General features: G+C 49.6%; 2 protein-coding genes across 4 annotated transcripts in view; one reads left to right on the top strand and one right to left on the bottom strand.

Moving 5' to 3' along the window:
• GPLD1 (glycosylphosphatidylinositol specific phospholipase D1) overlaps positions 1-7703 on the top strand; it is a 56457-nt gene extending 48754 nt beyond the window's left edge. For both annotated transcript variants that reach the window (XM_044259946.1, XM_044259955.1), the window contains 7 exons: positions 614-719; positions 804-897; positions 3773-3949; positions 4334-4494; positions 5816-5842; positions 5935-5985; positions 7617-7703. In XM_044259946.1, the coding sequence (XP_044115881.1) occupies positions 614-719; positions 804-897; positions 3773-3949; positions 4334-4494; positions 5816-5842; positions 5935-5985; positions 7617-7703 (703 nt within the window). The remainder of the gene's footprint in view (positions 1-613; positions 720-803; positions 898-3772; positions 3950-4333; positions 4495-5815; positions 5843-5934; positions 5986-7616) is intronic.
• Positions 7704-9454: 1751 nt separating this feature from the next.
• The window catches only part of MRS2 (magnesium transporter MRS2), a 46152-nt gene continuing 32159 nt past the window's right edge, over positions 9455-23447 (bottom strand). The window contains exons 6-11 of one of the 2 annotated variants that reach the window (XM_044259968.1): positions 22214-22344; positions 21415-21531; positions 19785-19937; positions 19437-19554; positions 12165-12278; positions 9455-11672 (exon numbers count right to left, since the gene is read on the bottom strand). In XM_044259968.1, coding sequence (XP_044115903.1) covers positions 11562-11672; positions 12165-12278; positions 19437-19554; positions 19785-19937; positions 21415-21531; positions 22214-22344 — 744 coding nt within the window. In that variant the 3' untranslated portion in view covers positions 9455-11561. The remainder of the gene's footprint in view (positions 11673-12164; positions 12279-19436; positions 19555-19784; positions 19938-21414; positions 21532-22213; positions 22345-23447) is intronic. The other variant, XM_044259976.1, reaches the window with a different exon arrangement.

Here is a 23447-nt window from a genome sequence, read left to right as displayed (position 1 = left end):
GAGGGGCCGAGGCCCATGTCCAACCCCCCCCCCCGCCCCCGGCGAGGAGCAGCTATGGCTGTGCAGGAAGAGCCTTCTCCTTAGAAGCTGAAACGTGAGCGAGGGAGGAGGGAGGAGGGAGAGTCCGCCTGGGCTCCCGTGACTTGGTGGCAGAAGCCACAGGAACGCCTTTTCTCCCGGTTTGAACCAGGGATCCGAGGTCGACGTCGTTGATCTTGGAGACCTCTCTCCTCCCTGTGCCCGTCCTTGGTGTCTTTGTTCTTAAGAGGACACCAGTCCCATTGGGTTAGGACCCCACCCCCAGAGACCCCAGCGTAACAACTGCCTCTTGAAAACCCGCTCTCCAGATACGTGCATTCTGAGGTGTGGGGTTCGGACCCAACACGTGGGCTCTGGCGAACACGGGACCGAGCGCGTGGCCGCGGGGCTCCCTGTGGCCGCTCTCAGGACGGCGAGCCTCACGTGGGGGTCTTTGTACTGGGATCCCGGACAGCCAGCGCGGCGGCCCCGAGGACCACAGGGCCGGGGCCGGGCAGGGGCAGGGGAGCTCGTCTTTGCTGGGGCCGGAATACGTGGCCAGCTCCCCCCCCCGCCCGGGTGTGCTTCGTTCCAGCCTGGCCCCCCAGTCCCGCGCTCGCGATAAGAAGCAGAGCCTCGGACGGGTGTACGGCTTTCTGCCCCCAAACTGCCAAAGCTCGTTCACCATTTCCGGAGACAAGGTACGGCCGCCGCGCCCCCCCGCAGGAGCCGGGGCACCCTGCCGTCTCTGGGGCCGCACAGTGTTGACTGACGGCCCTTCACAGGCGATGGAGAAGCTGGGGGCCTCCCTGTCCAGTGGCCACGTGCTGGTGAACGGGACCCGGAAACAGGTGTTGCTGGTGGGAGCCCCGACTCGAGGTAGGTCCCGCACCGCGAGACTTGGCTGCTTTCCAGTCCGGTGGCTCCCTGAGCCTGTCCTATGGGGAGAACGTTGTGACATCTGGAGCCAGACGGACCTGACTGCGGATATTTCCTTTTCTCATAACCTGGGGGTTATGAGAACCTCCTGGGGGAGGTTACTTAACCTCCTGGAACATTAGTATCATCATCTGCAAATGCGGTTTGTAATCCACCTCAAAGAGTTGCTGAAAATCCCTCCTGAAAGTCGCCTACTGTGTTTTTAAATCTCCTGTCCCGCGGAGCTTAGAACGAGAGGGAGGCTCAGAAAATCCTGAAGTCAGTTCTAGGACTAGGTCTTCTAAGGACGGATGTTAACAAGCCATTATCTTATTTACTTTATGGGAAGGACTTTTAAGAAGCCAACACAAACTTACTCCCTTTGGGCCCCTGGGTGGCTCAGCTGGTTAAGCATCTGCCTTTGGGCTCAAGTCATGATCCCGGGGTCCTGAAGCGGGGAGCCTCCCTCTCCCTGTGCTCACGCTCACTTGCTCTCAGTAAGTAAAATCTTAAAAACAAAACAAAACCTACTCCCTTGAAGATGATCAAAGTGAATCATGCTTATTGTAGAAATTTGTGAAAATACAGACTTAGGGGCGCCTGGGTGGCTCAGTGGGTTAAAGCCTCTGCCTTCAGCTCAGGTCATGGTCCCAGGATCCTGGGATCGAGTCCCGCATCGGGCTCTCTGCTCAGCAGGGAGCCTGCTTCCTCCTCTCTCTCTCTGCCTGCCTCTCTGCCTACTTGTGATCTCTGTCAAATGGATTAATAAAAAAAAAAAATCTTAAAAAAAAAAAAAAGAAAATACACTTAGCTAGAAATCGCCCCTTCTCCAAATATTTAAAAACTTAAGCCCATACTATATAGATGTGTGTGTATACGTTTTCATACGTAATTTTAAAAACGTATGCCCTGAGTGTGTCCTCATGGTACTGATTCTACAGTGTGGTTTTCAATCCCGATCACATTTGCTCCCATGTGCACATGTCAACTTTTACCACCATCGTGTTGCTGGAAATTCAGGCTGCTCCTGAATAAGGGCTCTCTCTCGAACATCGAAGTACGGAAAACTCTGCCTCCTGAATAGTTTTTAAAACCGCCTCCTGGAGGAAGAACTGGGCTGGAGGGGCGACCAGGAAGGCTTTTCTTACATATTGTCAAGTTAATTTTCAGGAAGATGTTTGTGTCACATAACATTAGAATAATAAGCAGAGTGGGTTGGGTACGGGAATGGCTGGATTTTTTTCTCTTCTTTCTATCATCTTAACGAGGCTCCACACCCAGCGTGGGGCTTGAACTCAGGACCCTGGAGATCAAGGGGTGCGTGCTCTGGGGCCGGCGCCAGCCAGCCACCCCAGAATGACGAGATCTTCTCACTGCACGACTTAGGACACAGCATTGCAAACCCGGAAACTTGCTGACTTAGCCTCGGAGTAGTTGGGGTTTCTCCCCCTTTCACAGAGGCTAGCTGGTGATTTCCAAACTCTGGCAACACCTGTTAGTGGTTTTATTGGTTTCACTTGTCTTTCCGCTGCAGCGCTTGCAGACTTTGTTTTATGTTTTTCCTGTCTTAGTATTTTCCTGTTTCAGAATACTATATGAAATATAAAAAGATTAATTTAGAGATGTGTATTATGTACAGATTAATCATATTTATTTTCATCAGCGAGAGAGAGAGAGAAAGGGAGGGACAAGCAGGCTTCCCCATGGAGCACAGAGCCAAGTGTGGGGCTCGACCCCAGGACCCTGAGATCTCGACCTGAGAGGAAACCAAGAGTTGGCAGCTTGTCCAGCTGAACACCCCCAGTGCCCCCACAGATCAACTGTTTCGAGACCATTCTCCTGCACCTGCGATAGTAAGAAATCATACAGAGATCCATGTCCCATTTTATCCAGTTTTTTCCCCAGGTAATACTCGCAAACCACAGTATGTCACAACCAGGCTGTTGACACTGATAGAATCCACTACTCGAATCGTCTTCAGATTTTCCTATTTCACTTGCATTTTGCTTAGATTTCACCCGCATAATTTGTGAGTCCTGGTACAAAACAAAAATGCAGAGCACTCTCCTGGGAAAAAAAAAAGTTTCTTCCCCCCAGGCAGTTCTGAGCTTCCCATAGACCAGCACCCTGAAGCTTTCACATCCAAGGTGGTTGCCGCCTTAAGATTTTGAGGGAGTGAGTGAGCGAGGGCAGCAGAGAGCTCAAGTAGGGAGGAGAGGGAGCCAACTCCCCGCTGAGCAGGGAGCCCGACGCGAGGCTCCAACCCAGGGCCCTGGCACTGTGACCAGAGCCAAAGGCAGACGCTTTAACCCACTGAGCCACCCAGGGCCCCTCTGTTGCAAGATTAATCAGATTTTCACGTTGGTGACTAGAGGGTGTTAAGCCAAGTACGGGGCCTGGTGTGACTGTTCTGCACAGGGTGAATCTGTGTCCCAACAACGTGGCTCCCTTTGGGCACCGCACCTTTCTCAAACCTGAAATCGGGCAATTCCATCCTCATTTTCAATCCACGTGGATTTTCTCATGGTACCTGCATTTTACTATAATCCCCAAATCCCAGTTTTGTGAAGGTAGGAGGTCCCTGAAAGGACCGTAGGGACCTAGTGTTAGAACTGAGACGCTTGTGCGGGTCAGAGCTGTCAGATGGGGGCGCCCTGAGTGCGGCTCTCGCTTGGGCCTCCGTCCCAGCCAGCAGGACCTTCCCGCTACAGGTGCCCGTCCTGCGTGGTTCTGCGCCGTCGGGTCACCGGAGTGTGGAAGGTGGACGCCAGGCTGGGGCTGTGTCTTCTCTTCATTCCTGGGAGGGCAGCAGACAGTGTGCCCTGGTTTATTTCAGATGACGTGTCCAGAATGGCATTCCTGACCATGACCTTGCACCAAGGCGGAACCGCTCGGATGTACGAGCTGACCCCCGACACCCAGCCTTCTCTGCTCAGCACCTTCAGCGGGGACCGCCGCTTCTCTCGATTTGGCGGAGTTCTGCACTTCAGTGACCTGGATGGCGATGGCTTAGGTGGGAAAGGAACAGGGCCTCTGGCTCAGAATCGAATCCCTTTGCTCAACAGACCAGTCCCCTAACTGGATCGTGTAGCCTCTGCCCTCATCACGGACAGCTCAGTGGCCCGACGGCCTTTACAGCTGTTTTGAGTCCGGCAGGACCAGAGCCAAGTGAGCTGGACTTCTGGAAGGCGGGAACACGAGAGCCGCCCACATCCGTTGTCACGGATGGAGGAGAGACTAGGAAAACCCGCCTCGGCTGGGCGGGGAGGAGCGCAGGGCAGACCCTGTGAAGGACGCACTAATCCGACTTGTGGGAGGCTGGCCAGGACCCCCCAGGGGCAGTGGAAAGGACGACAGTGAGGGGGACAACCTTCTTTCTGGTCTCTCTTGCTTGCAGATGAAGTCCTCATGGCAGCCCCGCTGAGGATAACAGATGTCACCTCTGGACTGATGGGGGGAGAGGACGGCCGTGTTTATGTGTATAATGGCAAAGACATCACCTTTGGTGACATGACAGGCAAATGCAAATCGTGGACGGCTCCGTGTCCTGAAGAGAAGGTGACGTGTTCGTGCCGTGCTGGGAAAGGCGGGGGCCCGCGATGCCTTGTCCTGTCCACTGTGGATCCCAGAGTTTTGACCGGGACTGTTTGCGGTCAGGCCACAGTCACTGCTTCTGTAGGCCAAGGGGCCCTGCTTCTCGCAGGTCTGCAGCCCTTGTCCCTGTGGCTCAGGTCTAGCTGACAGGGTGGCCCGCTGGTTCTGGTCGCACCCTGCCACCCCTGGGTGGGGGCCCACAGCAGAGGAAAACAGGCCCGGGCCACTGCACTCTCTTTAAAACGCACACTCTAATTTCCATTCACTGCCTTTTTAAGAAAGATTTTTATTTGAGAGAGGACAGAGAGAGAGAGAGCAGGGACAGAGGGAGCAGCAGACTCCCCGCTGAGCAGGAAGCCTGATGCGGAACTTGATCCCAGGACGCTGGGATCATGAGCTGAACTGAAGGCAGAGGCTTGACCGCTGAGCCACCAGGCGCCCGTTTCACTGCTTTTATTCCTTTCCTCAGGTGGGCTTCCTTAAGTTCCCGGAAGTTCACCATTAAAAAAAAAAAAAAACTATTTAGTTGCAAAATTAATTGTAAAATTGTAGAAAATATGGTACAAAATTTCATTTTAAAAATTCAAAAATCATCTACCTAGAACTGCACTCTGCAGAAATAATTAACCCTTCGCTGTGCATCCTTCTGGCATATTCTCCTGACCTCGATGGCTAGCGCTTACTGTGCATTTACTCTGCCTGGCACTGGGCTGCGCACGGCTCGCCCTCCCTCCCCGGCCACCTCTGGCGCACATCCCAGCCCGTACGTTGGCGCGACGCCCGCGGAAGACACCGCAGATCCGAGGAAGGGGTCCGGGTCGCAGTGCTCAGAAATGAAAGGACCGGGACCTGCACCCGAAGCGCACTCGTCATTACACTGTGTGTCGGTGTATTTTATTAACGAGCTGCTGTACGTAATTTTGCAACGAGCTTTTCTCTCGCCTGGCTTGTTGACGCTTCCATTCTCCGACAGCGCCGTTCCCGGCTGCCTCGGTTTTATCTGCGGATGAGCCACCGTTGATGTGAACAGCAGTGGCTGTTGTTAGTCCCTGAGTCCATTTCATTCCAGTGTTAGAAAAAAGATACTGTGAATGAATTTATAAGTGAGTTACAAATGAGGATATAGGTGACCACATCTACTTTGTGCTAAGTTCCTGGAAGGTGACTTTCTGGCGTCTGAGGGCAGCCCCTGGGCCGGGCTCGTCTCGAGTGCACAAGTGTGCGTGTGGGGGTCAGCTAAACCCACACAGCCAGTAACCAGTCCCCTTCTCCCCTTTCCTTTCAGGCCCAATACGTACTGGTTTCTCCTGAGGTAAGTACTTCCTGTAGGAATGAAGGAAAACCACGGAAGTGCTCTTTTCCTTAATTTAAACTGATAAAATCTGGTATTTTTTCCTATTACAGGCAAGTTCAAGGTTCGGGAGCTCTGTGGTCACCGTGAGGTCTAAAGACAAGGTGAGTGTGAAGACGGCGCTTCTGAAGTTTCCGTGCTAAGGTGGGGGTGGGATGGTCTCATTTCGTCGTTCAGCTTTGTCTGAAACACGCACACACGCACACACACACACACACACAACCTCCACACACCGTCCCATCGCTTTCCCGGTTTCATCCCTGAGGGCAGGACCTAGCGAATTCTAGCCTGTGGGCCGCCTCGAGTTTTGTATAGCTCGTGAACTAAAAAGGATTCGTTTAGATGGTTGGGAAAAAAAGGATATTTCATGACACGTGAAATTTATATGAAGTGTAAATTTCAGTGTCCGTAGTCTCCTTGGGCCACGGCCACGCACGTCTGTGGCGGCTGCTGCCCCGCGAAGCCTCACGTTCAAATACTGACTTGGGCTTTCAGGGGAGCGTGGGCAATCCCTTGCCACGTCAGCCGACCACTGTTAGTGTTTCCTTCCAGACTGCTGAGTCCCCGTAGGCCTCTCGGGGCACACAGTGCGCACGGGCCCTCTCCCGCTGGTCATCTTCATGCTCGCGGGCTCCCGTGGATCGCCCCCCGCCCCCCTGCAGACACAGGCGGGGCCAGCTGCTTGCCGGCTGCAGGGGACTGTCCCGACGCACTGTCTTGTTCCGTTCACTTTTCCCAGATATTTACTCCATTCTTTCCAACTTATTTACTATCGTGAGCATTCTTGCACAGCTCTATTTTTATATAACTGCACAAATATCCCTGCTGCTATTTTTGGAAGATCGCTGAGCAGAGGGCCTGCACACTTTGATTGTAATGGACACAGCAGTGAAAGGGTTTATCTCCCACCCCGCAGTTAGACCACTGAACCCAGCCCTCCGGTTACGTGAGAATCGGAATCGCACAGAACGGAGCAGGCTCTGAGACAAAGCCCCACCTTTGAGAAGCACACGGTCTACGTGCGCGGGAAGGAGAGGGAAATGCCCATCAGGGCGGGACTAAGGGCTAAAGAGGAGAGTGGACAGGACCAGCTGGGGGACACTGCCCTCTGGTGGCCCACAGTTCAAGTGGCCCTTGCCTGACTCCATTTCTAGGCAAGACTGAGCAAAATGTAGGGTGACGCAGAACAAAAGATGGCTTACTAAATTTATGGGAGGATTCTCAAAAGGTCTGGTGACAGAGTACATCGTAAGCTTGGCTTACACTTAAAATTCATTTTCCAAAAAGTTAGATATTCTCAAGAACCCGTGACTTCTACATCCGCCATGACTTCCAGAAGCTGCGAGGGGAGCTGTAGATTGTAAGGAACTGGCAGTCGATTCTTTGCTGTTTAACAGTGCAAGTTCGCCTTTGTCAGAAGAGTTCACCGAGGTGGACACTGCACTTAGTTCGCCCCGCTCCCTGGGACTGAGGCGTGAAGCCCCGAGTCCAGGTCCGCTGCGGAGCGGATATGGACAGTCCGAGGAGGAGGAGCGCGGCCGCTCCCTGACCTCCCGCAGTGAGCCGGTTCGCGCCGGGCCGGGGTCGGGACTCAGCCTGCACCTGAACCGCCTCCGTCCCCATCTCTGACCCCTCATGGCACTTACCCCATGTCCCCATCTGCTGTGCCGAGTCCAGGCACTCGGGCAGGGACTTCACGGGCGTGATGAACAACACTGTCTCGTGTCCTCTACAGAACCAAGTGGTCGTCGCTGCTGGGAGGAGCTCTTTGGGAGCCCGACTCTCCGGGGCCCTGCATGTCTACAGCCTCGGCCTCGAGTAAAGACCTCGCCACCTCTTCCTCCTCTGCGTCCCCTCCCTGGGCCGCGTCCTCGCCAGGGTGAGCGTTCTGGTGGACAGAGAGGCATCTCCAGGGGAGCCGGGCGGATCCTGCTAGAAGTGGGGCCCCTGGAGTGGAGACAGGCCTAGGTGGGAGGACGACACCGTGGACGACGACAGATACTCTGCTGCCTCGTGTCCCTTCCCAGGTTTCCTCCCTTGCTTCCCCTGTACTGAAGCTTCCGGCCTGGCCTCAGCCCTGCTGTCCGACCGCTGCCCTCTCCACCCAATAGCCACGAGCTGCTGATGCCGAGAAAGGCTTCTCTGTACTTGGTTAGCTCGTAGGAAAATCTGTCCCAGTTTCTCCTAAAACGTCCTTTAAAGCTAGTGACTCATTCCAATCACAGTGGAACAGAAAGCTCAGCGCACAGGACCGCGGGCAGAGCAGCAGTCGGCGAGCAGCAGCCGGCGAGCAGCAGCGGGTGCGGGACAGGCTCGCCGCTGCGGTCCCCTGCAGCCCCTGCTGGAAGCGAGCGGGTCCTCAGGACTGCGGCATGTCCCGGGTTTCACGCAGTAAACGACTAATACAAAACGAAAACCTCCCGCTAGTGCCCTCCCCTGCTTTTGTAGAAGCGGCTGCTCTTAACAGCTGAACCCAGTGACTCCACTGGTTCTGTGTCCTCCCAAGAGAAGCCGTCGTCGCGCTGGGCTGGCACAAGCCGGGCCCAGAAAACTCGCCCCGCAGCGCTCCGGGTGGAGGCCACCGCGCGAGGGCGGGCAGAGAGAGGCGTGTCTTGGCTTCCTCGGGTCCGGGGCTGACTGGTGACTGGTGGGCGCACGTCGGCCAGGCCTACAGGTGGGGACACGGGGGGGCAGGCATCTGCCACAGGCTCTGGCTTCACTAACCACGTGAAGGCGTTCTTAGGGATCCTGTGGCCATCACGGAGGACCATTCTTCCTCCTGGCACTAGCAGTAGAGAAAAGTAACTGATGACAAGATCCCTTTTTAACTTCCCTAGAGGCAGCGCTCAGACTGGTTCAAAGACAGGAGTCCAGCTGAGGAGTCAAAGTAGAAATCAAGGCAACGCTGTGAGTTAACACTGAGCATAAGGGCAGGGACGAGGGGGACCCACGGGCGTATAGCAGAGAGCACCTCGGGATGGCGGTCGTCCTCCCTACGGACAGGTGCTATAGCCGCTGCGTCCCTTGGAACAGCACAAGGCGCAGAGACACCATTTGGTTTCATTTGGGTGACAGTGAGCGGTAGCTCAACTCGTGTGAAATACCTGTGTTTAGTTGAAGTTTACTCTTAGGGGCCAGAATTCCTTAACTAGCTTCACTTACACGTTGAGAGGTCTGTGAGCGCCGGCCTCGTCCTCAGAAGTCTGTTCTCTCACCGCCGTGGCTGGAGCAGGGGCCGCTGCTGAGGCACGGCCGGCCTCTACCCACGGACGGACACTTCGCTCAGTGTCTAAACACACCACACTGAACCGGGTTCTCACACAGGATCTTATCCAGGACACTTAACCTGCGTAATCCTGTACTCAAAAGTGCGAAGGGGTATTCCTGCTCCTGAAGGTCAACCCGGATGCCCGAGACGTACACGCCGGCCTGTAGAGTCTGTGCGTTATCCCCATAGGTGGGTCACGTTTTCACTCTAAGTATTAACTATAGTTCTAAACACAGATTCTGAAATGGTTAACAACAAACAAATACCTTGTAGGGTTGCAGTCTCTCATTAACACAACTCTGCACTTAATTCCATGATCTTTATTTCAAAGATATCAAAACATATGTACGTATTTGCAATTTTTCTATTACAAAACTTGCTTTAAGATCAAAATGGTTTCATGCCTTTGAAACAGAGAAACCTATAGGGATTTGGAGTAAGTCTGGCACTGAGCTCAGATCTCTGAATACCCTGTCCACGGACCATCCCTCAGACACCTCCACAGGTATTACTAAAGTAGGGAAAGTAAATCCTGAGATTAAAGTGTATTAAATATTATAGCTCCAAAAATAAAGCTATGTACAACTCCTGGAACAACGAGACCAACAGCTTTTTACCTAGTGGTTATTTCTCACAGTCTGTGCTGTCGTCTGCCACATTTCCATAGAGGCCTTCCAGAAACAGTCTAGTAAGAGTCTCGTGCCTTGACCTGGTTAAACAGGGGCTGAGACTGCTTGCTCAGTCATGTAACGAACGCTTGTGCTCAATCATTTTTAAGTCCGTTTAAAATCGCCTGACTTCTTAGGTAAGAAGCATCCTGCTCTCCACGAAGCAGAGCGAGTGACATTTTGAAATCCTCCTTGATCTAACCACCTTCCAGAACTTTATAAACCACCCATCACTTCTCTGCATCAGACTTAAGAGGTAGTTACGTTTCCCTTTGATAGAGGAAACAGGACTCCTAAAAAAAAAATTTTACTCAAGTCCACAAACTAAGTCACACCGAAAGGAAAAAGGCCAAAATTCTATTTCTGTGCCTGACTGAGTCAAGCCCCTGGGGCTTGCAGTTTTTCCCGTCACAGTGAAGTCCTATTTCTAACCTATGTCCAGTGATTCCCTAAGAGCAAGAACAGCAGCAGTGCTCTGAGGTATGGCAGAGTGTCCCACGCAGTGAGAAGACCGTCAGAGATACTTTGGTTTGAAAGTCATCGCACACATCGATGATGCTAGAGAGCGCGAGCCTCACTCCGACACCCACACCTCAAAGGGGAGCGCGCCCCTGACCCAGGGGAGGTGCCACGTGGGCCACTCCACGCGGAGACCAACCCCGCCTGGGTCCATTGCAATACCGGCTTCTAGTGGCTGCTTCTAACCACACGGGAGCAGGGAAACTACTTAACTCTGTTTTCTCTCAAATCAGCGACTGGAACAGCATTTTTATTCTCTTCACCAAACCACTTGGTGAATGGACTCCCAGACTTCCTCCTGTGCCACCCTATGACGGCATCAGGTAACCCCAACACTGTCCGCGCACGGGCTTCACTACTCTTACGTCTGTAGTAGCAGAGCGGCTCTGGCCACGCTTCTGGCTTTGGGAAGCCCCCGTCAAGCTCTGAGGCGCAGGCCTACAGATTAACTGGGCTCCAGACGCTTACGCTTTCGCTGTTGGGGGTGGGAGTGGCTGAGGGGACGCCTCCAGCTACTCAGGCACCTACTCGACTCCCTCAAGACCTAAACAACAGTAACAAAATGGAACCAGTTTCAACATTACTTCCAAAGGTTTCCACTATAGCTAAGCAGAGAAAAACCGTTTCAGGAGTCAAGAGAATAAAATACTGATTTAGCATCAGCTTAAATGGATTCTAGTTCATCATTTCCTTTTTATTTGCCTTATATAAAAAAGACAAGAAAATAGAGTATGTTAAAGATTGGTTTAAAGCACAAACCTTCAGAGTTTGTTCTAAGGTTAGTACGTATTTTTTCCTGCCTTTCCAGTCACCTGAGAGTCAGGAAGCTCCCAGGACCATGATCCCCTTAGTAAGAACTACCGCTACCCGAGCTCGTCACAGTGGGCTTGTCAAGTTTTCAGACTTTGCTTGGCCTGAGACATGTGTAAATCAGAAAATCTACACAACAATCTCTTCTCACATCACATCTATGAAAACAGCATTTTAAGGTTGTGGGAAATAGAATTTTGGCCTTTTACAAAGCCTATCCTTTGCGTCTTTCCTCGATTTTGAAAATGCAGAAGTTCTAGCATTACGGAGTGCCATGGTGTCTTTATCATCAGGCATTGTAATTTTAGTGATTTTTTTCAAGTCTCTGACTCTATGAAAGAAAATAATAAGAGAGTACCAGAAGCTCCCCGTGACTACCGCGAAAAGTAACCCAGTCTCTCGAGGGCGGCTGTCTCTAACGGTTTGTCAGGACACTCTTGCCTGAGCCGAGCCCGTCCGGCCGGAAGCTGCGCTTCACTTCCATCCCTCTGTCCGCCTGCAGGGACTTCTTGGGTAAAGAGGCCACCTAAACAAAGCAGAACAAGGACTCATTTTAGTCTGTGTCGGTGTTAAAAGAAATGCCACAAATGAAAGGAGAGGTAACTAGCAGGCGGGAGCCTACACGGCCTTGCCGGTACCCTAAGTGTTCATTCCCGGCGTAAACTGGATGTGGAAAGGATAAAGAAAGGGCCAACCTCTTTTCTTAATGACGACACCATGTCTTCTGTGTTTCAATCTGGCTTATGACAAAGGCTGCAGCAGAACTGCCCACACCTAAAGGCAGAAAGCTCACCACAGAGCGACGCACTGAGCACGGGGACAAAGCTGGCACCGTGCCGGGGCGGTACTGGAGTAAGTGCTTTCCGGCCGCTGCTACTGCCTCACTGACGGATGCGGGAATGAAAGAACGTGCTCGGGGTCACAAGGCCGGGGCCAACACCAGCCCAGGCAGTCGGTGTGTCTGCAGAACGGGACATCAGCCCCTCGGCTACACCCCGCCAGCCCAGACCCTTCATACCACGGGAGGTAGAGGAGCTTCTAGTTGTCGTCCCAGGAATGACAGCAAACGCCTCCAGATGAGGCCGCTGCCCATAAACATAATTCCGGTAATCAGCCAAAACACTCTGTGGTCCTGGAAGAGAACAGAGTTACTTTCAGTCACAAGAGGTCAGGCTCCTCAGCAGTAAAATTCCCCAACTATGAGTGCCCCAGAGCTTACAGAAGCCTTGTGTTGTTCCTACAGCTCTTTCCTATAGAAAGGACCGAAGAACAAACCTTGATACATCCGGGGAATCAGAGAATTATCAGAAGAAAAACAAGACATAAAAGGGCGTCGATATTTAAAAATCATCTATAAGCCAAACAGAACCACTTTTACTTTGTGTTTCCTCCCAGTCCTCGTTTGCACGTAGACACATTTTAATAGTTACAATCACGGAGCACATACAACCAAATCTGAATTTCTTGCTTTTAGAGCCGCAGTTCCCGATCTGTGAGCGGAGGTGTCCGGGGCACCACAGCCCCCGAGAGTATTTCAAGGAAAACACAGTGTCCTCTGCAAAACCGAACCTAGCTACTTCATAAACAACCTATTAGGTAATCTCACAGAAACGAGGTCCTACAAGAAACTCTGGGTCTAGTAATCCTATGCAAAAATTCCCGAGACACTAGACACTAAACATACCGTGAACCAAGAAAGTTTGGGAACCCATGACTTAAACATATTCCCGTCATTTCCAAGCTTGTACTATCCGGCGTGCAATGTGCCCGCGTCCGTAGACGGAACAAGCCCCCACAGAAAGGGAGCCCAAGGCCAGCTATGCCACTGCTGGCTACCAACGGAAGCCTGGGGGCTCCAGGGACAGGGAGCTCCCGGCCCAGGCTGGTGTGTTGCGCAAACGGTTCTAGCTCTCACTGGGGGCAACACGCACCATGTGAAGGAGAAACCCATGTCTTCGGAACAGGAACTTAGACCTGTATCAGGAAGACACGTGCTAACACGAGTTCAATATTTTTGGTGGATACATTTCCAGTTACCCAAAAAGAGGGTGTAGTTTATTAAAAATTACATTTAAATGAGACTTGGAACAACCGATTACTATGGTCTTTGCTGTAGACTGGTTCTACAATCCACCTATGAAGAAAAATCTGAGAATGCCAAAATGTGATAAACTAGCGAGAGAAGTTCCAACCTAGCCTGAAATGCCAAACACACACACACACACACCGGGACGACAGCACAGCGGGAGCACCGGAAGCTCACCTCGTAGGCGGGCACAACTAGACAACACATCAGTGTAAGGAACGCAGACAACGAGCCGGAGACGGACAGGACGGACTCCGCAATGAAGAAGGGGCCACATCAAAGAGGGCGGGCAGGGCAGTGAAACTGGGAGGCTGTCCGTGAAAGGAAGGAAGCCGCTGGCACAGAGAAGGGAGAGAACCACACTATGGCACGGGGAGCCTGCGTGGAAAGCGGAGCCCCCAAAACATTTGGCTTTGAAAGCCAGAGTGGCTGAGTTTTGGGAGTTTTTACGATCAGTAGGACTTAAAACCTGGAATTTTAGAAAATCAGCAGGCTCAACTTCAGGAGAGCAGAGAGGGTGAGAGGAAACAGAGTCCCCGCCATTAAAGAGACAACACAACAGCCTGGGGAGCTACGGCACAGAAGGAGCATCTGGAAAGACTTGGGGCAGACAGCGGGGGAGCGGCTCGCTAACCTCATATAGCGCTCTGGAGAAACCGAGACCGTGAGACACTCCTCCAGGAACAAAGGACCTGCAGGTGCTGTCCCCACTGCCCCCCACCCCCAAACACACAGTGCCTGGGGAACCGAGCACGATGCCCGCTGGTTTGCTTACCCTGCGCCCACCCTCCCACCGGAGCTTCCCGTCCGCGTGCTCCAGCCAGGCTGGCCTCCGTCCTAGCACGGGGTCTGCGCCCCCAGAAGACCCAACAAACCTTGCCAACACTGAGGCTCCTGTACCCGGTAGGGGGGTTGCGTCCACCCTCTCCAAAGCAGGAGCCCATCAAAAGAAGCACCCCACTCCTGGCCCTGTGCAAGTGCCCCCATAGGGGCCGGCACCACTCCACAGTAGCCCTGCCCGGGGAGAGGGGAACGGAGCGCACACACGGAGTGTGGCCCCAGCAGCGGGCTGGCAGCGGACAGCTGGTCAGGCTGCGGGCCCCGCCCACCCGTCCAAGTGTCTCGGGGGACAGTGCGGAGAAGCAGTCTGCAGCGCTGCCACACACCTGGTCTGCCCCGGCTCAAGCCCAGGGTGGCCCCAGACCGACCCACCGATGTCACAGGGAGCGAACAAGGCCCACAGCAGGCAACAACAGCCACGTGGACACCTGAATGGGCAAACACGGCCCAGCCACACGGCAGGGGCGGGGGAGGCGGGTTCGCGCAGCACCCTGAGAGAAGAGCTCTGAGGCACAGGTTCTGGGGAGCAGGGACCTCGCCCTGCAGGCGGACAGGACCTCTTCCCCATGCGTCCACCACCTTCGAGGGCAGGAGACACGGCGGACTTCCCTAGCGCATACACAAACACCGAGAGGCAGACAGAAGGAGACGAATGACTGTGTCCCAAATGAAAGAACAGGAGAAGTTCTCCTTAGGTCACTAGGTCACAATAAGAGACCTAAGTGAAATGGAGATAAGCAACATGCCTGATCGAGAATTTAAAGTAATCACCAGGGGCGCCTGGGTGGCTCAGCCATTAAGTGTCTGCCTTCGGCTCAGGTCATGATCTCTTAGGGTCCCGGGATCGAGCCCCACATCAGAGTCCCTGCTCAGTGGGGAGTTTCCTTCTCCCTCTCCCACTCCCCCTGCTTGTGTTCCCTCTCTCACTGTGTCTCTGTCAAATAAATAAATAAAATCTTAAAAAAAAAAAAAAAAAAAAAAAACGATGATCATATACTCACTGGACTTAAAAGTGGAGGACATCAGTAAGGTCCTAACAAGAAGGTAAGAAAGAACCACTCAGAGATGAACATAATAAATGAAATTAAAAAGAGACCAGCTGGAATAACTAGTAGCTAGAGGAAGCAGAAGAACAGACCAGTGACCTGGAGGACAGAGTCATGGAAAGTACAGTTGAGCCGGTGAGAGGAAAATAAATGATCCAAAACAAGAACAGATTTAGGGAACTCAGTGGCTCCATCAAGCGTAATAACACCGGCATTACAGGGATCCCAGAAAGAGCAAAGGGGGCAGCAAATTTATGTGAAGAAATAATAGCTGAAAACTTCTAGAATCTGGGAAAGGAAACAAATCCAGATCCAGGAGGCTACAAGAGACTCATCTCCGATCTAAGGACACCTGCAGATGGAAGGCGAGGGGATGGAGAAGCATTTATCACGCACATGGACGTTAGAAGAGAGCCAGGCTAGCATACTTACACTGGAAAAGACACTTTAATACAAAGACTGTAACAAGAGACAAAGAAGGACATCATAATAATAAAGAAGATAATCCAACAAGATATAACAAGCTGCTTGTTTGGGGGGCTGGAATCAACACAACTGAGGAGCCTTTAGCCAGACTCATCAAAAAGAAAACAAGACGAGTCAAACAAAATCAGAAATGAAACAGGAAATGATAATCATCACAGAAATACAAAGGACCGTAAGAGAATACTATAGAAAATCACATGCCAAAAAATTGGAACCTAGAAGAAGTGGAATTCCTAGAAACCTATAACCTCCCAAAACTGAATCAGGAAGAAATAAGAAAATTTGAACAGACCAATTACCAGCAATGGTATTTTATCAGTAATAAAAAAAAAAACCTCTCAACAAATAAAAGTCAGGACCAGACTGCTTCACAGGTTAATTCTACCAAACTTTAAAGAAAAATTATATCTGTTCCTCTCAAACTATTAAAAAAAAAAAAAAAAGGAAAACTTATAAATTCATTCTATGAGGCCAGCATCACCCAAATACCAAAACCAAAGACACTACGAAAAAGAGAACTACAGGCCAATATCTCTGATGAACACGGATGCAAAAAAAACTCAACAAAATACTAGCAAATCAAATCCAATAATCCATTAAACAATCATTCATTACTGTCAAGTGGGATTTATTTCTGGGTTGCCAGAGGTAAAGGGTTATCACCTCTGTGGCTTACTCTCAAGTGGTTTTAGGAAAAAGAGGCTGTATATAAAGATAGAATGAGGGCGCCTGGGTGGCTCAGTGGGTTAAGCCTCTGCATTCAGCTCGGGTCATGATCTCAGGGTCCTGGGGTTGAGCCCCGCGTCGGGCTCTCTGCTCAGCAGGGAGCCTGCTTCCTCCTCTCTCTCTGCCTGCCTCTCTGTCTACTTGTGGTCTGTCAAATTAATAAATAAAATCTTAAAAAAAAAAAAAGATTGAAAATGAGACAGGGAAGGTGATACATGCTGGTGATAAAAGAATGGGTGAAGGCTCCACAGCAATTCTTTGACTACTCTTAGAAGGGTCTAAAATTATCTTAAAACAAGAAGTAAAAAAAGTTTTCCTATCCTGGCTTGATCATTGTCAATACTAACCCCGTCTACACAGGGGCAGAGACCTTGACATCTGGGGATTTCGTAAACATGTCTGAGCTGTTCTTCAGGTTATCTAGACACGTAATTTATAACTGATGAGGGACTGACCCGAATCTTGTTCTGCTGGAGCTAATCACCCTGTACTGAGCCAGTAACTGGCCACGAACCACTCACCTCCCGTCATAACTAGGGTGCTCTACACCTGGGACTGCGTGTAACTATCAGAGAGAAATTTCCAAAAATCCCTTTTAAAAATGGGCATTAAATGAAAAAATAAGTATAAAATGAAAAAAAAGTATAAAAGTGAGTTTGTAGACTGTACATACAGAAACACGATTCTTAACAAAAATGACCTGATCTTGTATAAAGACTTCTGTAGCCATACACTGGGAATCTGCAGAGGTCTTTAGAAGTTACCTCTGGAGAATTTCAAGGGTTGGTTTACGCTGCACAAGATGCTTTGGTTACTTCTGAACTTTCTAGTAACTATGTGTGGGCTTAAAAGCCTCCCAATGGATGCCTCACACACTTAAATGCAAACCCTCATAGGCTCTACAAATTCAACACCATCTCCCATTCATTTGCTCTGACCTTGTTCCCCACGTGTCTCTGCCAGGCTCACCCTCTCCTGCCCCCACAGCCCTTGCCGTTCCTTGAACAAGCGCAGCCTGTTCCCGCTCCGGTAACTCCGTGTGTGCCCCGCTCTGCTGAAAACACTTTCCCTCCGACCGTCCCGCTTTCTGGCACCACCTCCTCGGGACACTGCTGAGCGCCAGCTTTAAGATGCGCCTCAGCATACCTCCTGGCAACATCCTGCGTCCTTCCGCCCGGCTTCCTCTTGATGGCTCTTACCACCAAACGTGCTGTGTGTCTGTCTGCCCCTCTCCTTCCCGAGCGCAGACACTCCCTGCCGTTTCCCTGGGGCCGAAAGCAGCGCACACTACAGAGCAGGCACCAAAACCCAACGTTTACAAGGTGAAGGAACAAATGTACTGCACTGATTTTCCCTTTCACATCTTATAAAGAACGTGAAAATGACTAACACCGACTGGGCCTTGGAGATCTCCTTGGAAGCGGTGCATAAGCCGAGATGCAGAGGTAAGCAGAAGCTGGCCAGGCAGGAGAGGTGGGAGCCGAGGACAGCTGTGGCCTGGAGGAAGCCCGAGGGGCAGGAAATACTGATGGGACACCGTGGCGAGGGCGAGGTGGCTGGCTTCAGCATGGAGAGCCCTGCGGGCAAAAGAGTCTGGGTCTTTATTTTAAGGGCAAACACCAGTGAATCATTTCACAGAAAAGTGAGCACGAGGTTTGCTGCTTTTACAGACCACTTTCCAGAAGCAAAGAGTGGTCCTGATCAGTGATGACGGGTTCAACCAGGATGGCAGCCAAAGAGACAGAGAACAGATCTTTTAAATGAATGAGGACACAATGGAATACTACAATGAAATACTATTCAGTCATCAAAAATGAAATCTTGCCACGTTCAGCTAAGAGAAATAAGTCAGTCAGAGAAAGACAAATAACCTATGATTTCACTCATATGTGGGATTTTGCAAACAAAACAGAGGTCAAGGGGAGGGGAAGGAAAGATAAAATAAGAATCAGAGAGGGAGGCAAACCGTAAGAGACTCTTAATCACAGGAAACAAACTGAGGGCTGCTGGAGGGGAGCGGAGGGCACCTGAGGCAATGAGCACTGGGTGTTATAGAAGACTGAGGAATCACTGACCTCTGCCTCAAACTAATTATATATTAATTAATTGAATTTAAGTAAAATAAAAAAAAAAGATTAATGAGGACACAGAGTCCAAGTGTGCTGAATGCAGTGTAGTGTGCAGATTATTTTCTAGAAATCCTACAGCAAGATATTTTCTGAAAGACCACACTACAATGATAGGAAGAACTCTGGCACCTTAGTGTTATATTAATATGAAAAGGCAGCGAAGTGGAGAGTGCAAGTCTTGGGCTCAGATCACAACCGTGATTTTCTAGCACTGAGCCCCTGAGCAAATCACTTCAATTTCCCGAGCCTGTCTGCTCATCTATGAAGTAGGGATAACACGTCCATCTTCATAGTTGTGATTTCACCAAATAAAGCAGCGAACTACCAATGCCGGGAACATGAAAATAGAGAGGCAGTCTTTCGTTAGCGCGGCCTCACTGTGATCGTGCTTACCGCCACAGCACGGCGCCATCCCGCACCGCCTCACTCTGTGATCCCGCATCACCACAGCCGCATGGTAGGATCCTGCGGGAGCACCGCCTCGTCCTATGATCCTGCACGGATCCTGCATCACCAGAGCCTCACAGCACGATCCTGGGGGAGCACCACCTCTTCCTAAGATCACACATCACCAGAGCCTCCTGGTGCGATCTTGCAGGAGCAGTACTTCCTTCACAGTGTAATACGGTTTTGTCAAACCTTTTCTATGTGTGGTTCCATTTTCTGAGAAACATGAGGTAACCACGGCGATAGTTATATTTGGGTTACAACAGGGTCTAAAAGTACTGCCTGAATTTTGAATGAATTAAACATTTTAATTAATTAGGGGTGTATATATGTTAAGACTCTTTTTTAAAATCCATATTTTTAAAAAAAGATTTTATTTTTAAGCAATCTCTACTTCCAATGTGAGGCTTGAACCCACAGCCCCAAGATCGAGAGTTGACTGAGCTAGCCAGGTGCCCCTTAAAACCCATTTTAAAAAATGATCTTCAAAACAAAAAATAATCCCTAGATCACTGAAATAATAGTCTCACCTCTTCAAGGGAAGATTCCAAATTCATTCCAAAAGCAACTCCCATTAGTCCAAAGAGAGAAAGAGAGAAGGTTCCCATGGTCAGCTGTAGGTTCAACCTCATCATCACATTCCGGTGGCTGGAGAGGAGAACAGCTTACATCAGAAGGGCCCACTAACTACACACGGGAAATTCACGAAGTCATTTATCACAACCGCATACCTTAAATCTACACCTTTAGGAAAGGACATCTTTCTATGTAGCATTTATACATGATAACGATGGTCTAACTCCTCCCCAAATGACAGTTTTCTTAAAACATTCATCACTTTAGAATTCCTTTGGTTGTTCTACAGGATGCTTTCTCACCTGTCCAGATTGATGAATATGATACTCTGAGAATCATCGATCAATACCCTGAGTTCCCGCGTTGCATTGGAGAGATCCTCGGCCAACCGGTAGTAGTTTTCCAAGAGCAGCTCCATCTCTTCCGCGTGGTCGATTCCAGCACTGCTCTCTTCACTGCAATTAAGGGTTAACATAATTAGCACACCCCCAACACAGGCATCACCCACTGGGTACCAAAAACTTTCTGAATCCGTATATAATACTCAACTATGAACAAAAAAGTGGCCTTGGTTTTTTCTTACTGTGACTGAGCTCAATCAACGAGTGGCTTCATCAAGTGACCCTAAACACTACGAAGAGTAAGCCGAGGGTGCGGGTTCCAGCCCGCAGGCCAGGGCTCACCGTACTCGCAGGTCAAGGGATTCTCGTGCACATACGCACTACCAGACAAAGGAAAATTCAGAATGTGTAAATGCTGATGAATGAGTGCAGATTAGTGAAAATAAAGCAAAACAAACTAAAAACAAAATAAAAAGCTTTTCCTTTCCAATGCAGATACATAATGTTATTTTCATATATGAAAAAATATGTTCTTGAGTGATGTTAATAGTCACTTTGTACCCCTTTACTTATACCCCCAGCCCCTACCAAGGAGAGTTAGTGGGGCTGAAGTGCTCTGTGAGAGAGTTATATCATAGAGTACATTAGACACAGATTGGCCTAATAAAGCAAACAAGAGTTACAAATGTGTTCAACTTTCCGCTACTGTATCTGCTATATAACAGCCTTTATAGTCTTAATTTTTCCTTATTAGAATACAGATAGCTAATTTCCCAAAATGCTTAAAAAATCTGTACAGTTGTAGTGAAATTGTATACATTACAGAGGTGTCTAATATTTGTCTACAAAGAATAAAAATGAAATATTCTGAGTACTTAAAAATACACATTTAACTTGATATGCATAAGAATAAATAATTTCTAATCTGTAAGAGATAAAAGTTTTCTAAGATAGTCCCTTAAAAAAAAAAAAGATTATTTATTTATTTATTTGACACACACAGAGAGAGATCACAAGTAGGCAGAGAGACAGGCAGAGCATGGTGGCAGGGGTGGGAAAGCAGGCTCCCTGCTGAGCAGAGAGCCCGATGTGGGGCTCGATCCCAGGACCCTGAGATCCTGACCTGAGCTGAAGGCAGAGGCTTTAACCCACTGAGCCACCCAGGCGCCCCTAAGATAAGCCTTTTCTATATCAGATCAAAGTTACAGAATATATGCCAGTGTCCTATCTTCCTTTACCCCTCCTTCCCTGCCCCCATATGAGTATCTTTCCCTCTCTTCCACCGTACTCCCCAGGCTAAGTTATTCGGGTAGCTGTGTCAGCCACTTTGGGGCTCAGGCCCTTGAAGATAAAGGCAATGATGTGTCTGTGTTCATCACAGCCCAGCGCAGTGCTATGCACACAGCGGACATTCACTATGTCCTCATTACACTAAACATGCGCATGCGGAAAGAGTGAAACGACTGCGGATAACAAGTGCCTGTATTCTCTACTCTGGAGAAAATGTTACGGGCTCTAAGAAGAACAATCCTGAAGAAGACAGAAGACTGACCCTAACAAGCCCGGTGACGAAGCCGGACTCCAGACTTACAAGACTTGTGGGTCACTCCACTTCGTGAGACAGAGCTCCTCCAACAACTCCTCTTCATCCAAAATCTCCAACACGGACTCTTTGAAAATTTTAATATCTGTTTCTAACTCTGACAGACTATAAGAGTAGTTGTATAGAAATGATCAATAACATTAACTTATAAACACTTTTCCCTATTAAAAAATGTACCTTTTTAAAGTATCTTATCAAGTAGACCCACTTATACATTAATGGTAAACACCGACTTGTAAAAGAAATTTTTGATATTCACCATGCACATCAAGAATCAATTTCCATCCAGAAATAAGTTAAAGACCCTGACATAACATTTCATGCAAAAACAGCTTTTCCATAATCACAAGTCTATGTGCCCTTGTTAGCTCAACTTCTCACCTAGGCTACCTTCAGACTTCAAGGCACAGAAAGAAAACCATTACCATTAGCAAAACTAGTTGGTATTTATTTTTTAATTTTTTAAAAAGATTTTATTTATTTATTTGACAGAGATTACAAGCAGGCAGATAGGCAGGCAGAGAGAAGAGGAAGCAGGCTCCCCGCTGGGCAGAGAGCCCAATGCGGGCCGATCCCAGGACTCCAGGATCATGACCCGAGCCAAAGGCAGAGGCTTTAACCCACTGAGCCACCCAGGCACACCTACTAGTTGGTATTTTTCAAAACAGGAATAATCACATTGATTCTGTATCTGAATTAATGCTATACATTTTCTATTAGGACTACTAAAAGAGAAGCTTAAGGTATTTTTGTCTACCTCCCAAATACATAGATCACCCATATTTACCTTTTGCCATTTTGTAGTAAGATGTGCAATTTGCTTCTGTCTACAGAAGAATGTTTGGGATCCACTAAAGCTTCCAATGTCTCAAGGATCAGTGGCTGCAAAATGCTAAGTTTCCCCTGAAGAGTGCTGATCTAGATAACAACATGACCTTTCATAAGAATCAAAACAATCTTCTTAGAATACTCAGGTTCAGTGAATCCTCTGATTAAACACAGAAATCTGTAATAGCTTGGCAGGCTGGTAACGTTTCAGAACATGGTCACAGCTAGGAATGCCCATTTCAGATGATTCATAAACTAGATCTACCAGGTTAAAAGATAACCATGCATGTTACCAGGCTTGCATTTGGTTGATAGGGAATTAACTCTCCTAAGAGTCTTCCCTGACAAACATTTATAATGAAAGGAATGCAAGACTGATTAAAGCCTGCCATTTAAAGTACGTTAAAACACATACTTTACATTTGGTAAACAATACCCACGTTCTTCGAACACAGACCACAGTTCAAAATTCCCATGAAAAAGATTCTTCCAAAACCCAACACATAACTTGGGACTTGAAAAATAAACCAGTGTCAAGTCAAAAGTAGACTACTTATTGTTCAGGCATTCAGCAGGAAAGCACTGATATAGCCTATACCCGTGGTTAAAATATTGAAATATTCCCGTACCAGCTGGCAAACAGCATAACAGAATTAAGCAGTTAATTAGTAAAATAAAATAAACGAATGGCATAAAAGCCAGCACGTACTACTTACCTCAGCCTGAGCTCCTGAGAGCTTAGCCCATGTAGCCCGCCACTCACCACGGGCTGCACCGCCCTCCTTTCCCTCCCTGCATTTTCCCTGTCTGGTAACTGTGCCCCAACCGGTCACCATCTCCTGGGCTGGTACTAGCCAGCGCTCCTGCCTCACGAACCCGAGCGAGTAGGGGATGTAGCCATTTCCTACTCCCTCGGTACAGCAGAGGAGACAAAAGAGAAGGGTCCGGGTCCATCCAGTCCTCACCCCCTGCACGTCCTCTTCGCCTCCCTCCCTCCCTCCCTCCCTCCACTCAGCGCGCTTTAAACCGCCCGCTGCAGGCAGCCAGCTCCTGAACAGCACTGCACTGGCCACTGGGGGACAAGAAAAGATGACGAACCATTTGTGGGGCCAGGAGGGCAGTGACCACCGTTGTTCGGGACCTGATAGGGTCCCTAGACACCCAGGAACGACCTACATAATAGGGGAATCACT

This window comes from Neovison vison, chromosome 1 (assembly GCF_020171115.1).
Source record: "Neovison vison isolate M4711 chromosome 1, ASM_NN_V1, whole genome shotgun sequence".
Classification (NCBI taxonomy): Eukaryota; Metazoa; Chordata; class Mammalia; order Carnivora; family Mustelidae; genus Neogale; species Neogale vison.
The sequence above is the reverse complement of the archived record's forward strand: the minus strand, read 5'-3'. Positions and strand labels throughout refer to the sequence as shown.